The 14,579-nt window shown below is 48.3% G+C and overlaps 1 protein-coding gene across 1 annotated transcript in view; it reads left to right on the top strand.

Moving 5' to 3' along the window:
• KSR2 (kinase suppressor of ras 2) overlaps positions 1-14,579 on the top strand; it is a gene marked incomplete at its 3' end in the record, with an annotated part of 191,153 nt that overhangs the window by 50,692 nt on the left and 125,882 nt on the right. Inside the window, exon 4 of the mRNA XM_083478598.1 lies at positions 3,752-4,259. Coding sequence (XP_083334724.1) covers positions 3,752-4,259 — 508 coding nt within the window. The remainder of the gene's footprint in view (positions 1-3,751; positions 4,260-14,579) is intronic.

Raw genomic sequence — 14,579 nt, forward strand, 5'->3', positions numbered from 1 at the left:
GACCACCACCTTTCCAGGTGGTCTGTTCCACTGTCCAACAGCTCTTACCATATGAAAGTTCTTCTTAATATTCAGTTGGAATCTTCTTTCTTGTCATTTGAGTCCATTGGTTTGGATGCTTGCTCCATCTTCCATGTGACGTCCCTTTACAGATATTTGAAGATGGCTCTCATATCAACTCTCAGGGCTTCTTCACACGTTGGACCTGCGCTTTCCAGGCTTTCAATCTTCATGTCCAAGTATTCTTTTTTGTTGTTGCTCCAGAGCTTTCCCTGCAAAAAAACAAAACCCCAAACCCCAATCTTTAAAGCTGAAGTGAAACAAATGGCAATTCACAGATCGCTGTTTGCTCCAATTCAGTGGTAAAGATGGTTTGCACAGGGATAGCAAAAACAAGAGTACTTGGACTCAGAGCTTTAATGCTGAAAAGCACAGAGGAAAAGTAAGTGTGGACAAGTTCTTAGCCTTCTCTTCTCCAGGCTGAACATACCGAACTCATTCAGGCCTTCAGCAGAGGGTTTGTTCCACCACCTTCGCACCAAGCTATGCACATTTTCTTTGAGTCGAGATAGACATGTATTCTACGTGCTTGTTTTGGCGTTTCCAAGGGCACAGCACACACAAAAATGTTATGAAAATCCACCAAGGAGGTTTGACAGCCGACGGTGGCAGGATGCAAAAATCTGAACACACCGATTCCGGGTCTGTGACGGCTCAACAATGCCAAAAAACCGAGTCTCTGAAAAGCATCCTGTATGCTTTTATGTGAGCAGGTATTAGCTGAGAATGGGCTCCCCAAACTCTACTTCGATATTTTTAGGCATGACGCACTGGGAGAAGCATCAAGTTATTTTTACGAGGGTGCTCATCAATCATGTAATGACACAGCCATCAAAATAAAAAGAGCAGATAAATGAATGCAGGGAATGGCAAGGACTTGCCTGGAGCCTGGGCTGTGGGGTTTAATGACCCCAGATTGGGCTCCGATATGAAGAGCCTTTCTTGGTTGGACGTTGGGCTACCCTTCTCTCAGTCACTCCACACCTCTGCTTAGCAATCATCAATCATAATTAATTAGCAATGTGGTAATTAATCTTGCCGAAGAAGGTGTTCTCCCTGGATAATCATCTCCTACTGACCAAGAACTGCAAGAGTTTGTCCCTGCTAGGGATTGGCCCTCCAATTATGCATCACAATCGTCTGCTATTTTGAGGGTGGGGAAGTCTACTCACCTCAGTCGGATTGATTGGGGTTGGAAGGCTCTGTGCAAAATGGGAAATGGTTGCCTTCAACACGTCCCTAAACTGCTTAACGTCTTGGCTGGAGAGTGAGGAGAGGCTGTGTCTGGCAGTTAACCAGAAGGTTGGTGGTTCAAGCCCACCCAGAGATGGCTGTGGGCAGAATTCCTGCATCACAGAGGGTTGGACTAGATGACCCTTGGTCCCCTTACGACTTGACAATTCTAGGGCCACCCTCCCCCCTTCAAATACTGTGCAATTCAGAAGCAGTCCTAGGTATTGCGATGTGGAATCATAGAGCTGGAGGGAGCTTTGCAGGCCAGCAGTGAGAAACCTCTGCCCCATGGGCCTTATTAGACTCTCCAGGCTCCCCCATTTGGCCCATGCAGCCATGTTGGATGAGCAACATTCACCTGTTCTATACCTTACATAATATTAATCATGTCCGCTGTGGGACAGGTAAAGGCACTGCTTCCCTGCTGAAAGGAGGGACTTGCAGGACCCACCAACCAGCTGATCATCAGCACTTGCAAAGAAATGATGGGGTTTTAGCAAGTGTCACTGATCAGCTGATCTGGCACCTCTGATCAGCTGATTTGGCAAGGCCGGTCAACTGATTGTCGGCACCTGCAAGGCGATGGGAATACAGGATGTCTGTTGACTGGAGAGGAATGTAGCATAACGTATTTCTGCTTTGCTTGCCTTCTTCTGAGCTGCGTCTCTGCAGAAGCAGCCGGGAGCAGCCTTCACCAAGCTGGTGCTCCCCACGGCGGGAGTGGCAGCTGAAAACATCTGGAGGGGGCACCCACAAGACTGCCAAGACTGGTTGGGGGTGTTAGTGGGGCAACACATTTATCTTTTTTATTAGAGTTGCCAGCCAACTCTTCAGGGACTAGGATGCTAGTTTGTTGGCTGTCTGATTGCCCAGGTGGGCAGAGAGCGCTGAGGTCATTCCGGCATCCAAACAGGGGCTGATTCAGATTCCTCTGGGATCAGAGGCAGTTCTCCTTTTGCAAGGAGGCAGTTCTCCTTGATGCTTAACTCTGTCAGCTGCCCAAATTCACTTCCAAGTCTTTCTGCAGCTTCTTTCTCCAGACGCCCATTAATTTTCCTTTGGAGGACTAACTTGTCTGATCTGCTAATGCTTTCCACTCCCAATCAGTCCAGCCCCTCAAACTCCACCAGATCTCTCCCTCTCTCTCCGTCTCTGCACCAGACCCCTTTCAGCCTCTCTCGAAACATCCTACTGCATTAGCAGCCGAGACAAAGAGCCCTGCACAGGCACCACTTCTCCTTTCATTCCCTCTTCCCGTTGACTGATTTTCTTTTTATTAACCAGCTTTGGAGGGAACAATCCCAAAGACATGCCTCCCCGCCTTGTCACACTTTTTAAAAACTAAAAAAACCCTCCTTTTAATCAACCCTTCTTCCTTTTTTGTCCTGCTGCTCATTGCCTGTCCTTCCCTCTCCCTTCTCAAGAGCTTGAAATAAATTGATTTCCTTGAAAAGGATGCAGAGATAACAGGGCTATCAATTAATAATCCCGAGTAGCATAATAATAATAATAAAAAAGAGTTGGGGTCGCGATGGACTTCTTTTTTAGAATGCAAATATCACCTTTTTATTCATGAGTTCTTAAGAGGCGTTGGATCAAGAGTGCTGGGGGGAGAGAGAGATGGAGTCTATTATTTTGTCCAATAGTACTTTTGAGTAATGAAGTGCTTCTTAGGATTCCTTCCTGAATGGATTCAGGAAATGGTGGTGTGGGGGGTGCATGAAAAAGAGGGAGGGAGGAGTGGGATTAAAGGCCTAGTTATGCTGGCTACTGGGCCAGCTTCACTCTGCTCACCAACTCCAGCTACCCTTTTAAATGACCAAATCTCCCTCCTTTTACACCTCAATTACCCTGCCCCCTCACAACTTCCCCCCAAGCCTTTCCCTTCTCCCCCAAGCCCCACCCCCTTTTAAATGGGTGGGGAGGTGCTTCACAGAACGGCTTGCTAAACTGCTATAGGGGAAAGTGCAAAAAAATGTATTCATTGTGAAAAGGACGTACCAAAATGCATTGTTAGCTTGCAACAATGTGCATATTTGTCAAAATTACATACAGAAATGTGTATATCGGAATAAATCCTATGCCTACATTCATGAAGCGAATATGCATGACTGCATTATATATAGGGAAACAGCTTGCAAAAATGTGTGCCATAGTCAAAACTGCATACATAAAAAGTTAAATTTGCATCAAATTAATCTTGATGAGTTTTTTGTATTTTTTAATTGCAAATTGGAGAATTGGAGAATTTTAAATTGCAAACTGGAGAATTTGGGACTGGGGAAAAATGAGACACTGAAGGAAAAGGGTTTCCTGGGTTGCGCCCTCTGGGTGAATTGACAGTTTAAATAAGTTCTCAATGTATCTAAATGTGTAGCATAGATTTCCTCTTGTTAAATCACCACTGCTTTTCAAGTGTGTGAATGACAATGATCCCCCCCCTTTCCCGTTTGTACAGGTGGTAGCCTTTCCAAGCAAGACTGGACGATCCAGTGGCCGGCAACGACTGAGACGGGCAAGGAGAACAACCCCGTGTGCCAATCGGAATCCATGCAGTGGATTCGAACCCACCTCTCTCCGAGCCCCAAAGCTCAGTCCAAATGCATCCAGCACTACTGCCACTCGACCTTGCCGCATGGACCGGTGTATTCCCATGTGGACAGGCTGACCGTGGAAGGCTTCCCAGGGCTGTGCCCACCACTGGAGTCCGGCCACCGCTCCTTGCCCCCTTCCCCGCGGCAGCGGCATGCTGCACATACTCCGCCACGCACCCCTAACATCGTCACCACCATGACGCCACCAGGCACACCGCCGGTCAGGAGGAGGAACAAGGTGAAGCCCCCGGGAACGCCACCCCCATCCTCCCGGAAACTCATCCACCTTTTCCCAGGCTTCACCACCTTGCACCGCAGCAAGTCCCATGAATTCCAGCTGGGCAATCGAGTGGATGAGGCTCACACACCCAAGTAAGTGGACTGAGGAGGGAATATGTGCATGGACAACAGGGGTGGAGAAAGGGGAGGTGGACTTGTCCCCCAGGGAATGTGTGGGGGTGCTAGGTTGATGATCAGAAGGTCGGTGGTTCAAATCCCCATGATGGAGTGAGCTCCCATTGCTCTGTCCCAGCTCCTGCCCACCTAGCAGTTCGAAAGCATGCCAGTGAAAGATGATAAATAGGTACCACTGCAGCGGGAGGGTAAACAGCGTTTTCGTGCGCTCTGGTTTCCGTTACAGTGTCCCGTTGTGCCAGAAGTGGTTTAGTCCTGCTGGCCACATGACCCGGAAAGCTGTCTGTGGACAAACGTCAGCTCCCTCAGCCTGAAAGCGAGATGAGTGCTGCAACCCAATAGTCATCTTTGACGGGACTTAACCATCCAGGGGTCCTTTACCTTTACTTCTTCTTTTTATAATCCCTGTATCCGCAATGGACCTATTGATGTCAATAATACATTGATCTAGCACTTTCCAGCATTAAAATACTGCTTCTTCTACCAGCACCACCACCGCCACGATTTATATTTACTGTATATATGTTTCTTTCTTTTGTAAATGAGAGCTTTAGTTTCTGGGAACAGCAGCCTGGGGGAGAGTAGGCCTGCTGGTCACGTACCCACCTCTATGCGATGAGATGGGGGAGACAGGGTGCTTGGTATTGCACAGTTCTATTTGTAGGTGTTTCTATTGGTTCAAGTGCTCTTATAGGCTGGCCGTGTTCTTAGGAACAATCCAAAGAAGGTGCAAAGTTTGGATGGAGGAAGATACATAGGTGAAAACCCCACTGAGACCAGGAGAGGTAGCTGGTCATAGCTGCATGCCGGGAGCTTCTCTGTGGCTGCTTCCACCTGCACCCCTTGGTCGTCATTGAAAGATGGGATGTAAAGATAACGAACCCTTTTGCCTTCCATTTCGTGCATCGGTTTCTTTCAAACGAGCAGGAGGCAGGCCATTTAGCCATCGGAGCTTGGCAGTGCCACATACTCTGGGACGCTGATGGGGTTGCCAGCTCATTAGGTCCGAATGTGGCCTCCCCAGAGGAGAAGGGCTCTCCATTCCTTCTAATGAACTGTTCCACATCAACAGGGGTGGCGTTGTGGGTTGGGGGGAGCACCTCCCAGCCACTCTGTCCCTTCTCTCAGCCATTATAGATATTTTCCATCTCTTGCTCTCTCTGCACTTCAAAAAGTTGTCAAGCAATATAGTCTCTCTCTCTCTCCGATGAATTTTCTTTTGTGTCTTTGTCGGCGAAAACATTCGTTATTTTGTGCAGGGACAGGGGTGAGGAACTGCCAGCCCAGGGGCCAAATACAGCACTTCAGGCCTCTCTGCCTAGACCTCGGTGCTCTCTCCAGGCTGCACCCTCTCCTCAACCACACCCTGCCACTCCTGCCTCGCAAGGGCCCTTGCGGGTGACCACACAGTACTCTGCATGTTGTAGGCATGGCCTGCTGCAGACAACGAGTCCCATAGCTGGTGAAGCTTGGAAATCAGGACCATGGACAGAAATCAGGACCATGGACAGGAAATCAGGACCATGGACAGGAAATCAGGACCATGGACAGCCCCCTGTGCATTCAGGCCACATACAAGCGCACACAGGCTATGATGTTGGTCCAGCTAGGTTCTGTGGCTCACTGAGGTCTTAAGGCACGGGTGGGGAGCCTCAGGGGTGGGGGCCAAATGCGGCCCCCAAGCCTCCCCATCTGGCCCTCATGACTCTCCCCAGGCACACCGCCTCTCTAGCTCTGCTTTACACATGGCTCAAGTGTTTTAGCCTGGCTGGAAATAAACTTGCCACTTGTCTGGATGGAGGATAGAGAAGGGTGTGCAAGTCTCTGTTGAGAAGCTAGCCTACTGTACAAAGGTGCCCTTCCCACTTCTGTTGCTCTTCCCACTTCTGCCTCTGCCTCCGCCCACAGCTCACATGTGCCCCCCAAGGGAATGCAACGCTTAGGCTGAGAAAGGTTCTCCAGCCCTGATACGGGAAGTGCAAACTGCCTCTTGAGGAGCAGATGTCCCACTGACTGCCACTTTCTGCAAGGCACCAGGGGAGGGTTTTTGCCTTCTTGGTGTGTTTCTCAGAAGTTTCTGGTCAGCTGTTGTGGGATGCCGGACTCGGTACTGGGTAGACCTTTGGTCTGATGCAGCAGTGCTTCCCCCTAGGTTCTTATGCTTGATCAAGCTAGATAGTTCATTAAGTTCCAAATCTGGATTAGCTATTAAGTATACTTGGTGGTGGGATGCGGGTGGCGCTATGGTCTAAACCACAGAGCCTAGGGCTTGCCGATCAGAAGGTTGGAGGTTCGAATCCCCACAACGGGGTGAGCTCCCGTTGCTCTGTCCCTGCTCCTGCCAACCTAGCAGTTCGAAAGCACATCAAAGTGCAAGTAGATAAATACATACCACTCCAGCAGGAGGGTAAACGGCGTTTCCGTGCGCTGCTCTGGTTCACAAGAAGTGGCTTAGTCATGCTGGCCACATGACCTAGAAGCTGTATACCAGCTCCCTCGGCCAATAAAGCGAGATGAGCGCCGCAACCTCAGAATCGTCCGTGACTGGACCTAATGGTCAGGGGTCCCTTTACCTTGACCTTTACCTATACTTCTTGGTGCAGGGCCCAGTGAACCAGGGATTTCTTTCTTTACTGTGAGGGCCACATTTCCTTTTGGGGAACCTTCCAAGGGCCACATGCCAATGGGGGCAGCAGAGGCAAAAGCAGGTGGGCCAATGAACTTACATTCAAACTTTGTACAGTAGGCCAGATTCTAAACACACATTCTCTCTCTCTCTCTCTCTCTCTCTCTCTCTCTCTCTCTCTCTCCCCCTCTCCACTTTCCAGGCAAGCAAAAAGCACAGCCAGGGTGCAAAAACATGGCACACAGCAAGCCTTAACTCCTGACTTTCTGCTTGCTCTCCTGCCTATCTTTAGGGAAGGGGTTATCATGAGTCTGGTTCACAGAGATCTGATCTTGAAGCCTAAACTCCTGGCTGCTAGATTAGAAACTTCCTGTTCTTGGAAGGATCTGCTATGCAAAAGGTCTGGCCACTGGCTCTAAATGAGACATGAACATAGGATGCCAGCGGAGAAATGAGCAGAGACAAGTTCTCTGAGACCGGAGTTCAGTTCATTATGTATGTTACTAACAAAGATAAGGCACCCCATCTCCCCCTTTGGTTATACTCAACAGTTTCAGCCAGACTTGCCATTTCAGAATGCAAACCATTTTTGCCCCCTTCTCCATCCATCATTATTCAACCCATTTCCCCACCTTGTCCTCTATGTCACTACGATGATTTTGTATCACCTTGAGCTTTTGCAAAAATTGTTCAACACAAACCTTTTTTTTTAAAAAAAAAACCAAACAAAAAACAAAGACATATTCTATTCAGGCATAAACACCCAAGGAGGTTGCGAAGCAGGGTGTGGCCTGGGTGAAATTCCAGGGGCCAGGTAGCGATGCCTGGGGTCCACTTTGAGTCTGATGAAGACTCTCCTCCTGAATCCGGTCTGAAGTCTTTCTCCCATCTCTTGTGGCTCATTCTGGATGTCTGAAGCATTGCCACCATTTAATTAGATTGCTCTCTCTGTGTGTGCGCTGGTGTGGGAGTCTGAGGCCTCCTTTCCCCTCTGTAATTAAATGTTTCAGGTGAGCTCGAGTGAGGCTCTGGGCGCGACAACCAGGATGGGAGGTAATCAAGCATTTCCAGTTGTTAATTGCGCAAGGGGACCCTGGAGCCCCTACCCGCAAGCTCTGTTCCAGCCGGCTAGACCCCCCTTCCCACTTCTCCCTTTCCGCGGGATTCTGGCACTGGAGGTCAGGCTACCTTAATTTATAATTAGCGGGATGCAGCCCCTCCGCAAGCCCCGGTTCCAAGAGGAGAATCCCCCGTAGGCAGCGGAGTTTATTAAGCTAAATTAATCGAGGGGAGAGAAAACAAATATCAAAGTGTGTTCTGGTACCCCGGCATCCAACTAAGGGCTCATTGCTTCTAGGCAGGGAGGAGAGATGTCTGGAAAGGACCCAGAAGCTCCTCGGTGGAAGAGTGGAGGTTAATTTACTCTAATGGGGCTTAATGATTTTCAGGAGGCAGCCACCGAATCTTGCCTTCTAATCCCATTAGTGTTTTCGGGATCATAATTAGCGCATTAAAGGGAGGGCGTCTCCCCCCCCCCCACTTCTATCCTGCAGAATGGCACAGATGCTCCTGCTGCAGTTTACAGCGCTTTCCGTTGCAAACTTTGGTTTTGAGTACAGGGAAGGATGGGCTTTGCTGCAAGGGCTGAAGGATGCAAGAAGAGCTCTGCTAGATCAGGTTAATGGCCCATCTGGCGCAATGTCCCGTTCTCACAGTGGCCAACCAAGATGCCTGTGGGAAACCCACAAGCAGGACCTGAGCATGAGAGCGCACAGCCCTCCTGTGGCTTCCAGCTACCAGGATTCAGTTGAGCAGAGCATAGTCATCATGCCTAGCAGCCATCAATAGTCCTCTCCATGAATTTGTCCAAACGCTCTTTTAAATCCATCCAAGCTGATGGCCATCAGTGCCTCTTGTGGCAGGGAGTTCCATAGTCCAGCTATTCTCCATGAAGAAGTCATGTCTTTTACAGGTCTCAAATCTTCCAACATTCTGCTTCATTTGAAGTCTACGAGTTTCAGTGTTAGGAGAGAGGGAGTCCCCCCCCTTCCCTTTCTCCATGTCATGTATTCTTTGATAAACTTTGATAAAGTTTGTCTTTTTCCCAAACTGAAAAGACTCAAATACTGCAGCTTTTCTTCATAGGGGAATCACTTCATCATCTTGGTTGCCCTTTCATGAACCTTCCCAACTCTTCAATATCCTTTGTCTGGTGAGGTGACCAGAACTTTGGACAGTATTCCTGAAATGAGGGAGATTCTGGTTGTACGGAGGCTTCTGCAATGCAGTCCTCTATGTCAACGAGACATCCTTAGGCCGGAGTGGGGTGGGAATGGGACTTGTGGGAATTAGACTTATGTGGAAGACAGCCCTGGGTTGTTTGACCAGTTAGTTCTCTTTCCCCTCCTGTAAAAACTACTCAAGATGTGTTTAAAGTTTAAAGAACACATACCATACGTTTCCATGTATAACACGCTCCCATGTATAAGATGCCCATTATTTTAGGGGACAAAAATTAAAGAAAATGGGAGGAAATAGCCCAAAGTTGTTGAGCTTTTTTGGGGAGAATTGACCCCACCCATCATTTTTTACTTTCTTTAGAAGTAAAAACCCCTTGTCTAATACATAGAAAAGTATGCATTGAAAATCAATTAATGCGTTCCTAGGGAAACCGCCTTCAGACCAGGTCCGGGGACAGTCTGTCCCCCGACCTCTTCTGAAGGCTGGGGGGGGGGAACAAGGGCTTTCTGAAGGCTGTTCTGAAGGCTGGCGGTGGGAAGAAGGGCTTTTCTTCCCTTCTTCTTCCCTTCCCCGCAAGCTCCGGGGGCAGGAGGGCTTTGCTGCCGACCGCCAGCATTTTAAAAGCCCCTGCTGTCCCGGGGCGATTTTAAAATGCTGGGGGTCGGCAGCGAACCCGACCCCCAGCATTTTAAAATCTCCCCGGGACAGCAGAGACTTCTCTGCTGTCCCGGGGAGATTTTAAAATGCTGGGGGTCGGCAGCGAACGCTTCGCTCCCGCCCGCCAGCATTTTAAGATCGCCCGGGGCAGCGGAGAAGTCTCCGCTGTCCCGGGAAGGCAGGCGGGGGGGGGGAGCAAAGACCTTTGCCCCCCACCGGCCTTCAGAAGAGGTCCAGGACCTCTTCTGAAGGCCGGCTGTGGGCGAAAGTCTTTGCTCCCGATCGCCAGCAATTTAAAACAGGTCCCCGGAGATTTCCCTATGGGCTTTCGTCTTGTGAAGCAAGCCCATAGGGAAATTCGTCTTGCGAAGCACCTCCAAAACAGAAAACCCTTTCGTCTTGCGGGTTTTCCGTCTTGCGAGGCATTCGTCTTGCGGGGTACCACTGTACCGTATATAAGATGATGTTTTTTGCTAAAAAAAAATAGTCAGAAATTTTGGGGTCGTCTTATACATGGATGGTGAATGCACAGGGGATTGGGCTTGGGCTCTGGCGTGGGTTGCCTGGGCTCGGGTTTGGGCTCGGGTGGGTTGGTGGCGGACAGTGGGGGATGGGGGACGGGGATGATCGCCTAAAGAAAGCTTAACAACCTTTTTGTGCTATCGCTCTGAAAAAGCTGTCCGGATGTTTAGCTCTTGAAATATGGCAGCTCTAACTTTGGGGGGCCTCTGCAAAAAAAAAAGCTCAACTTCTTTGACCATCGCTTATGTTTAAATATACAGTACTAAATATCCTGATGCTTTGAATATTTAAGAAAATATCGAAGTTGTTCAGTTTGATGTTTAAAATATTGATTTATTAATTTTGGGTTCAAAATCCCACAGCACTGAGGCCCTGGACGGTTTTGTGTTTCCGAGGCTGGCCCCATAGGCAATTCCCATTCTGATTCAGAGTCCTCATTCCCATCCCCAGAAGAAAGGGGACCAGACTTATGGGGCCATCGTGGCCTACGTGGGCCTGCCCTTGATGGTTGCCCAGAGCCCTCAACTTGTCTCCTAACTACTCTCAGTCCCCTTAACAGTATACAGCTCCCAGGATTCTTTGAGGGAAGCCACAACTGTTCATAAAGTGGCAAATACTGCTTGCAGGGCCGGCCCATGCACAAGGCAAGGTGAGGCAACTGCTTCAGGGGGCAGGATCTACAAAGGGCAGCAGATCTGGCCTCCAAGTAAGGCAGGGGTCAGCAAACCTTTTCAGCAGGGGGCCGGTCCACTGTCCCTCAGACCATGTGGTGGGCCAGACTATATTTTGAAAAAAATAAATAAATGAACAAATTCCTATGCCCCACAAATAACCTTTTAAATAAAAGCACACATTCTACTCATGTAAAAACACCAGGCAGGCCCCACAAATAACCCAGAGATGCATTTAAAATAAAAGCACACATTCTACTCATGTAAAAACACACTGATTCCCGGACCGTCCATAGGCCAGATTTAGAAGGTGATTGGGCCGGATCTGGCCCCCTGGGCCTTAGTTTGCCTACCCATGAAATAAGGCATCACTTGTTGCTGCCACATTGGCAGTGACACCTGTGGACTGATCTGCTGCCTCCTCAGGCGATATGCCCCCCCCCATGCTGCCCCACAGGACTCATGATGGGACCCTGCGCTTATGACTTTGCCACTATGCAGCTGTGTACAGGTCTTTGTACACCATAGCCAACAACTTGTTATTTTGCTCGGTAAATACCAACTGCAGACGTTGATTGATAGGGATCAGCAGAACGCAGCAGGGGCTTCTGTGCGCTCCCTGTATGGTTTTATTGTTCCCTTCCTCTGATTTCTCAATCAACGGAGATGGTTATTTTATTACAAATTTATTGGGAATTGAAGGCCTTTTGGTTTAATGTCTAAATGACCCAGCGCTGGTTCTCTGGAGCACCAGAATATTCTAATTAGCCTTTGCATTTCTGGCTTGATGGTGATTGGCAATCACGGAATGCTTAAAAAAGACCCAAGGAAGTCATAAGGTGCTTTTCATATATTACCGGCGCTTCCTCTCAGCCTCATCTGTTTTCCAGGCCACCGCTCTGTTGATGATTATGGACGGGGGGATTTCTGAAAGCCCAAGGAACCTTTCCAGGACTAATGTTCCAGACCTTAGCATTATGGTCAACAGCCGTAATTTGGGCAGCGCAATTCATTATTGTAAGCAGTAACCCAGTGGCTTCGTTTTGTAGAAGACAGCCCTTAAGCCTGGAGCAGTTAGAACAGGGGTCAGCAAACTTTTTCATCAGGGGGCCAGTCCACTGGCCCTCAGACCGGACTATATTTTGAAAAAAGAAGAAGAACAAATTCCTATGTCCCACAAATAACCCAGAGATGCATTTTAAATAAAAGGACACATTCTACTCATGTAAAAGCATGCTGATTCCTGGACTGTCCGCGGGCCGGATTGAGAAAGCGATTGGGCCAGATCTGTCCCCCGGGTCTTAGTTTGCCTACCCATGAGTTAGAAGCTACACATCAGGCCACTTCAGAAATTAATTGAAAAGTCTGGTTAGTCCAAATAAGTTGGGGTTAAAGTGTAGTTTATGAATCTGGCTCTGTGTGTGTGTGTGTGTGTCTGTCTGTCTGTCTGTCTGTCTGTCTGTCTAAGAGTTCTCAAAGTCTGGACAAAACTTAGGACAGTAGTTCATTTAAAACCAGGAGTGGATACTTCTGATCTCTTCCTGTGGTTCATGAATGAGGCAGTCTAGGAAGGGGAAATGTCATGGACTGGACTGAGGAGGAATGGTGGAGACCCACCCCCTTCTCCTACACTTCCCAGAGAAGAGGGAGACAGTATAGATTTAGAACAGTGGTTTGCAGAAGGTCATACTTCAGAGGCTGCAGAGGGGAGAAGCTGGGAAATACTGGGAGAGCAGCAGGAAGAAGAAGCACCAGGGGAGAGACAGCTGACAGACTCAGTGTCTTTAGAAAGCATCCCAGACCCCCCTCTCTCAGAACCTGGTGGGCATGGAAAGTAGGAGAACAGAGAGCTCAGAGGCAGAAAGTACAGATCTGCCAACATAGGGATGGCGTATAATAGGAGAGATGGGGGTGGGGCTTTACTCGGAGCAACGCCATTACTGCAAGAGAGGCACTTTTCAAAGCCTGTGAATATTAAATAAAAGACTTGGTAAGAACTCTTCTTGCCAAGTTACAGGGAACCAGGCAGAGGGCCTTCTGGGTAGTGGCACCCGCCCTGTGGAATGCCCTCCCACCAGATGTCAAAGAGAACAACAATTACCAGACTTTTAGAAGACATCTGAAGGCAGCCCTGTTTAGGGAAGCTTTTAATGTTTGATGCATTACGGTATTATAATATTTTGTTGGAAGCTGCCCAGAGTGGCTGGAGAAGCCCGACCAGATGGGCGGGGTATAAATAATGAATTATCATCATCATCATCATCATCATCATCATCATCATCATCATCATCATCTAATTCTTGGCTCCCCACTGTGGGAGGAATCAGATTTCCTGAACCCTGTCAGAAACAGAGGGTGGTGATGGGAGACCTAAGATCTCTCCCCCTCTCCTGCAGCCACCATTAAAACTGTGGTCCTCAAAAGGGCAGGACAGCAGCTGCTTGCAAATGTGCTTGTGAATCGAGGGCAGCCATTCCCAGCTCCCCTGCAGTGTATGTTTGGGAGGGGCAAAGGGCACCCAGCTTCAGCAGTAGAAACTGATGAGAAGGCATGAGTGACACTGTCTGTTTAAGTTTTTCTTGCTTTTACAGTGGTACCTCGGGTTACATATGCTTCAGGTTAGAGACACTTCAGGTTACAGACTCCGCTAGCCCTTTGCTTCAGGATGAGAACAGAAATCGGGCTCCTGCGGCACGGCAGCAGCGGGAGGCCCCATTAGCTAAAGTGGTGTTTCAGGTTAAGAACAGTTTCAGGTTAAGTATGGATCTCCGGAATGAATTAAGTACTTAACCTGAGGTACCACTGTATTCATTTCCCCCCAGTCTTAAATGCAGTTTGCCATAATTTCACACCTGTTTGTAGATTTTTTCTTTTCTTTAAAAAGAGTTATCTCCAACTTGTATGGCTTTAAAAGAGGATTGGACAAATTCACGGAGGAAGCCAAGTCTGTTGTTGGCTACTAGCTGTGATGGCTCTGCTCTGCTTCCAGGGCTGGAGGCAGTCATGCTTCTGAAACACCAGTTGCGATAAACTACGGGAGGGGAGAGTTGCTCTTGAGCTCAGGTCCTTTTGCAGGTTTCCCATCGGCCTTTGATTGGCCATTGTGAGAACACAATGCTCTTATTACATTCTCAAAATTCGTTACCATTTTAGCATGCATTTCTCTTAATTTCGCACTTCTTTTGCAAGCAGCATTCTCCAACATTTCCGTAGTTACTTTCCCAAATATAATTATTATTTCATATTAGTTGCTTGTTACCTAGAGGTCCCCAAGTGACTCACAACACAACTAAACCGTTAGCACAGATACATTATACTGTAAAAAACCCCCAACTCTTTAAAAATACAAATATTTGCATATTTTGTGTGCCCACATTTTTGGGGACTTGGAGAACTGCATTGTAAAAATCAGAGAAGTGGGGATATCGAAGGATGGTTGTATTACAGTGTACATATTGTTTCTGGGAAAGATGAGTTCAGTGGGTTCTCATGGAAATGCAAGCAGAACCCTATTTCTCCCCCATCTTTACCAACTGAAGAGGAAAAAAGGGGTTTTTTGCA

This window comes from Podarcis liolepis, assembly GCF_965112155.1.
Source record: "Podarcis liolepis genome assembly, chromosome: 15".
In the NCBI taxonomy this organism is placed as follows: Eukaryota; Metazoa; Chordata; class Lepidosauria; order Squamata; family Lacertidae; genus Podarcis; species Podarcis liolepis.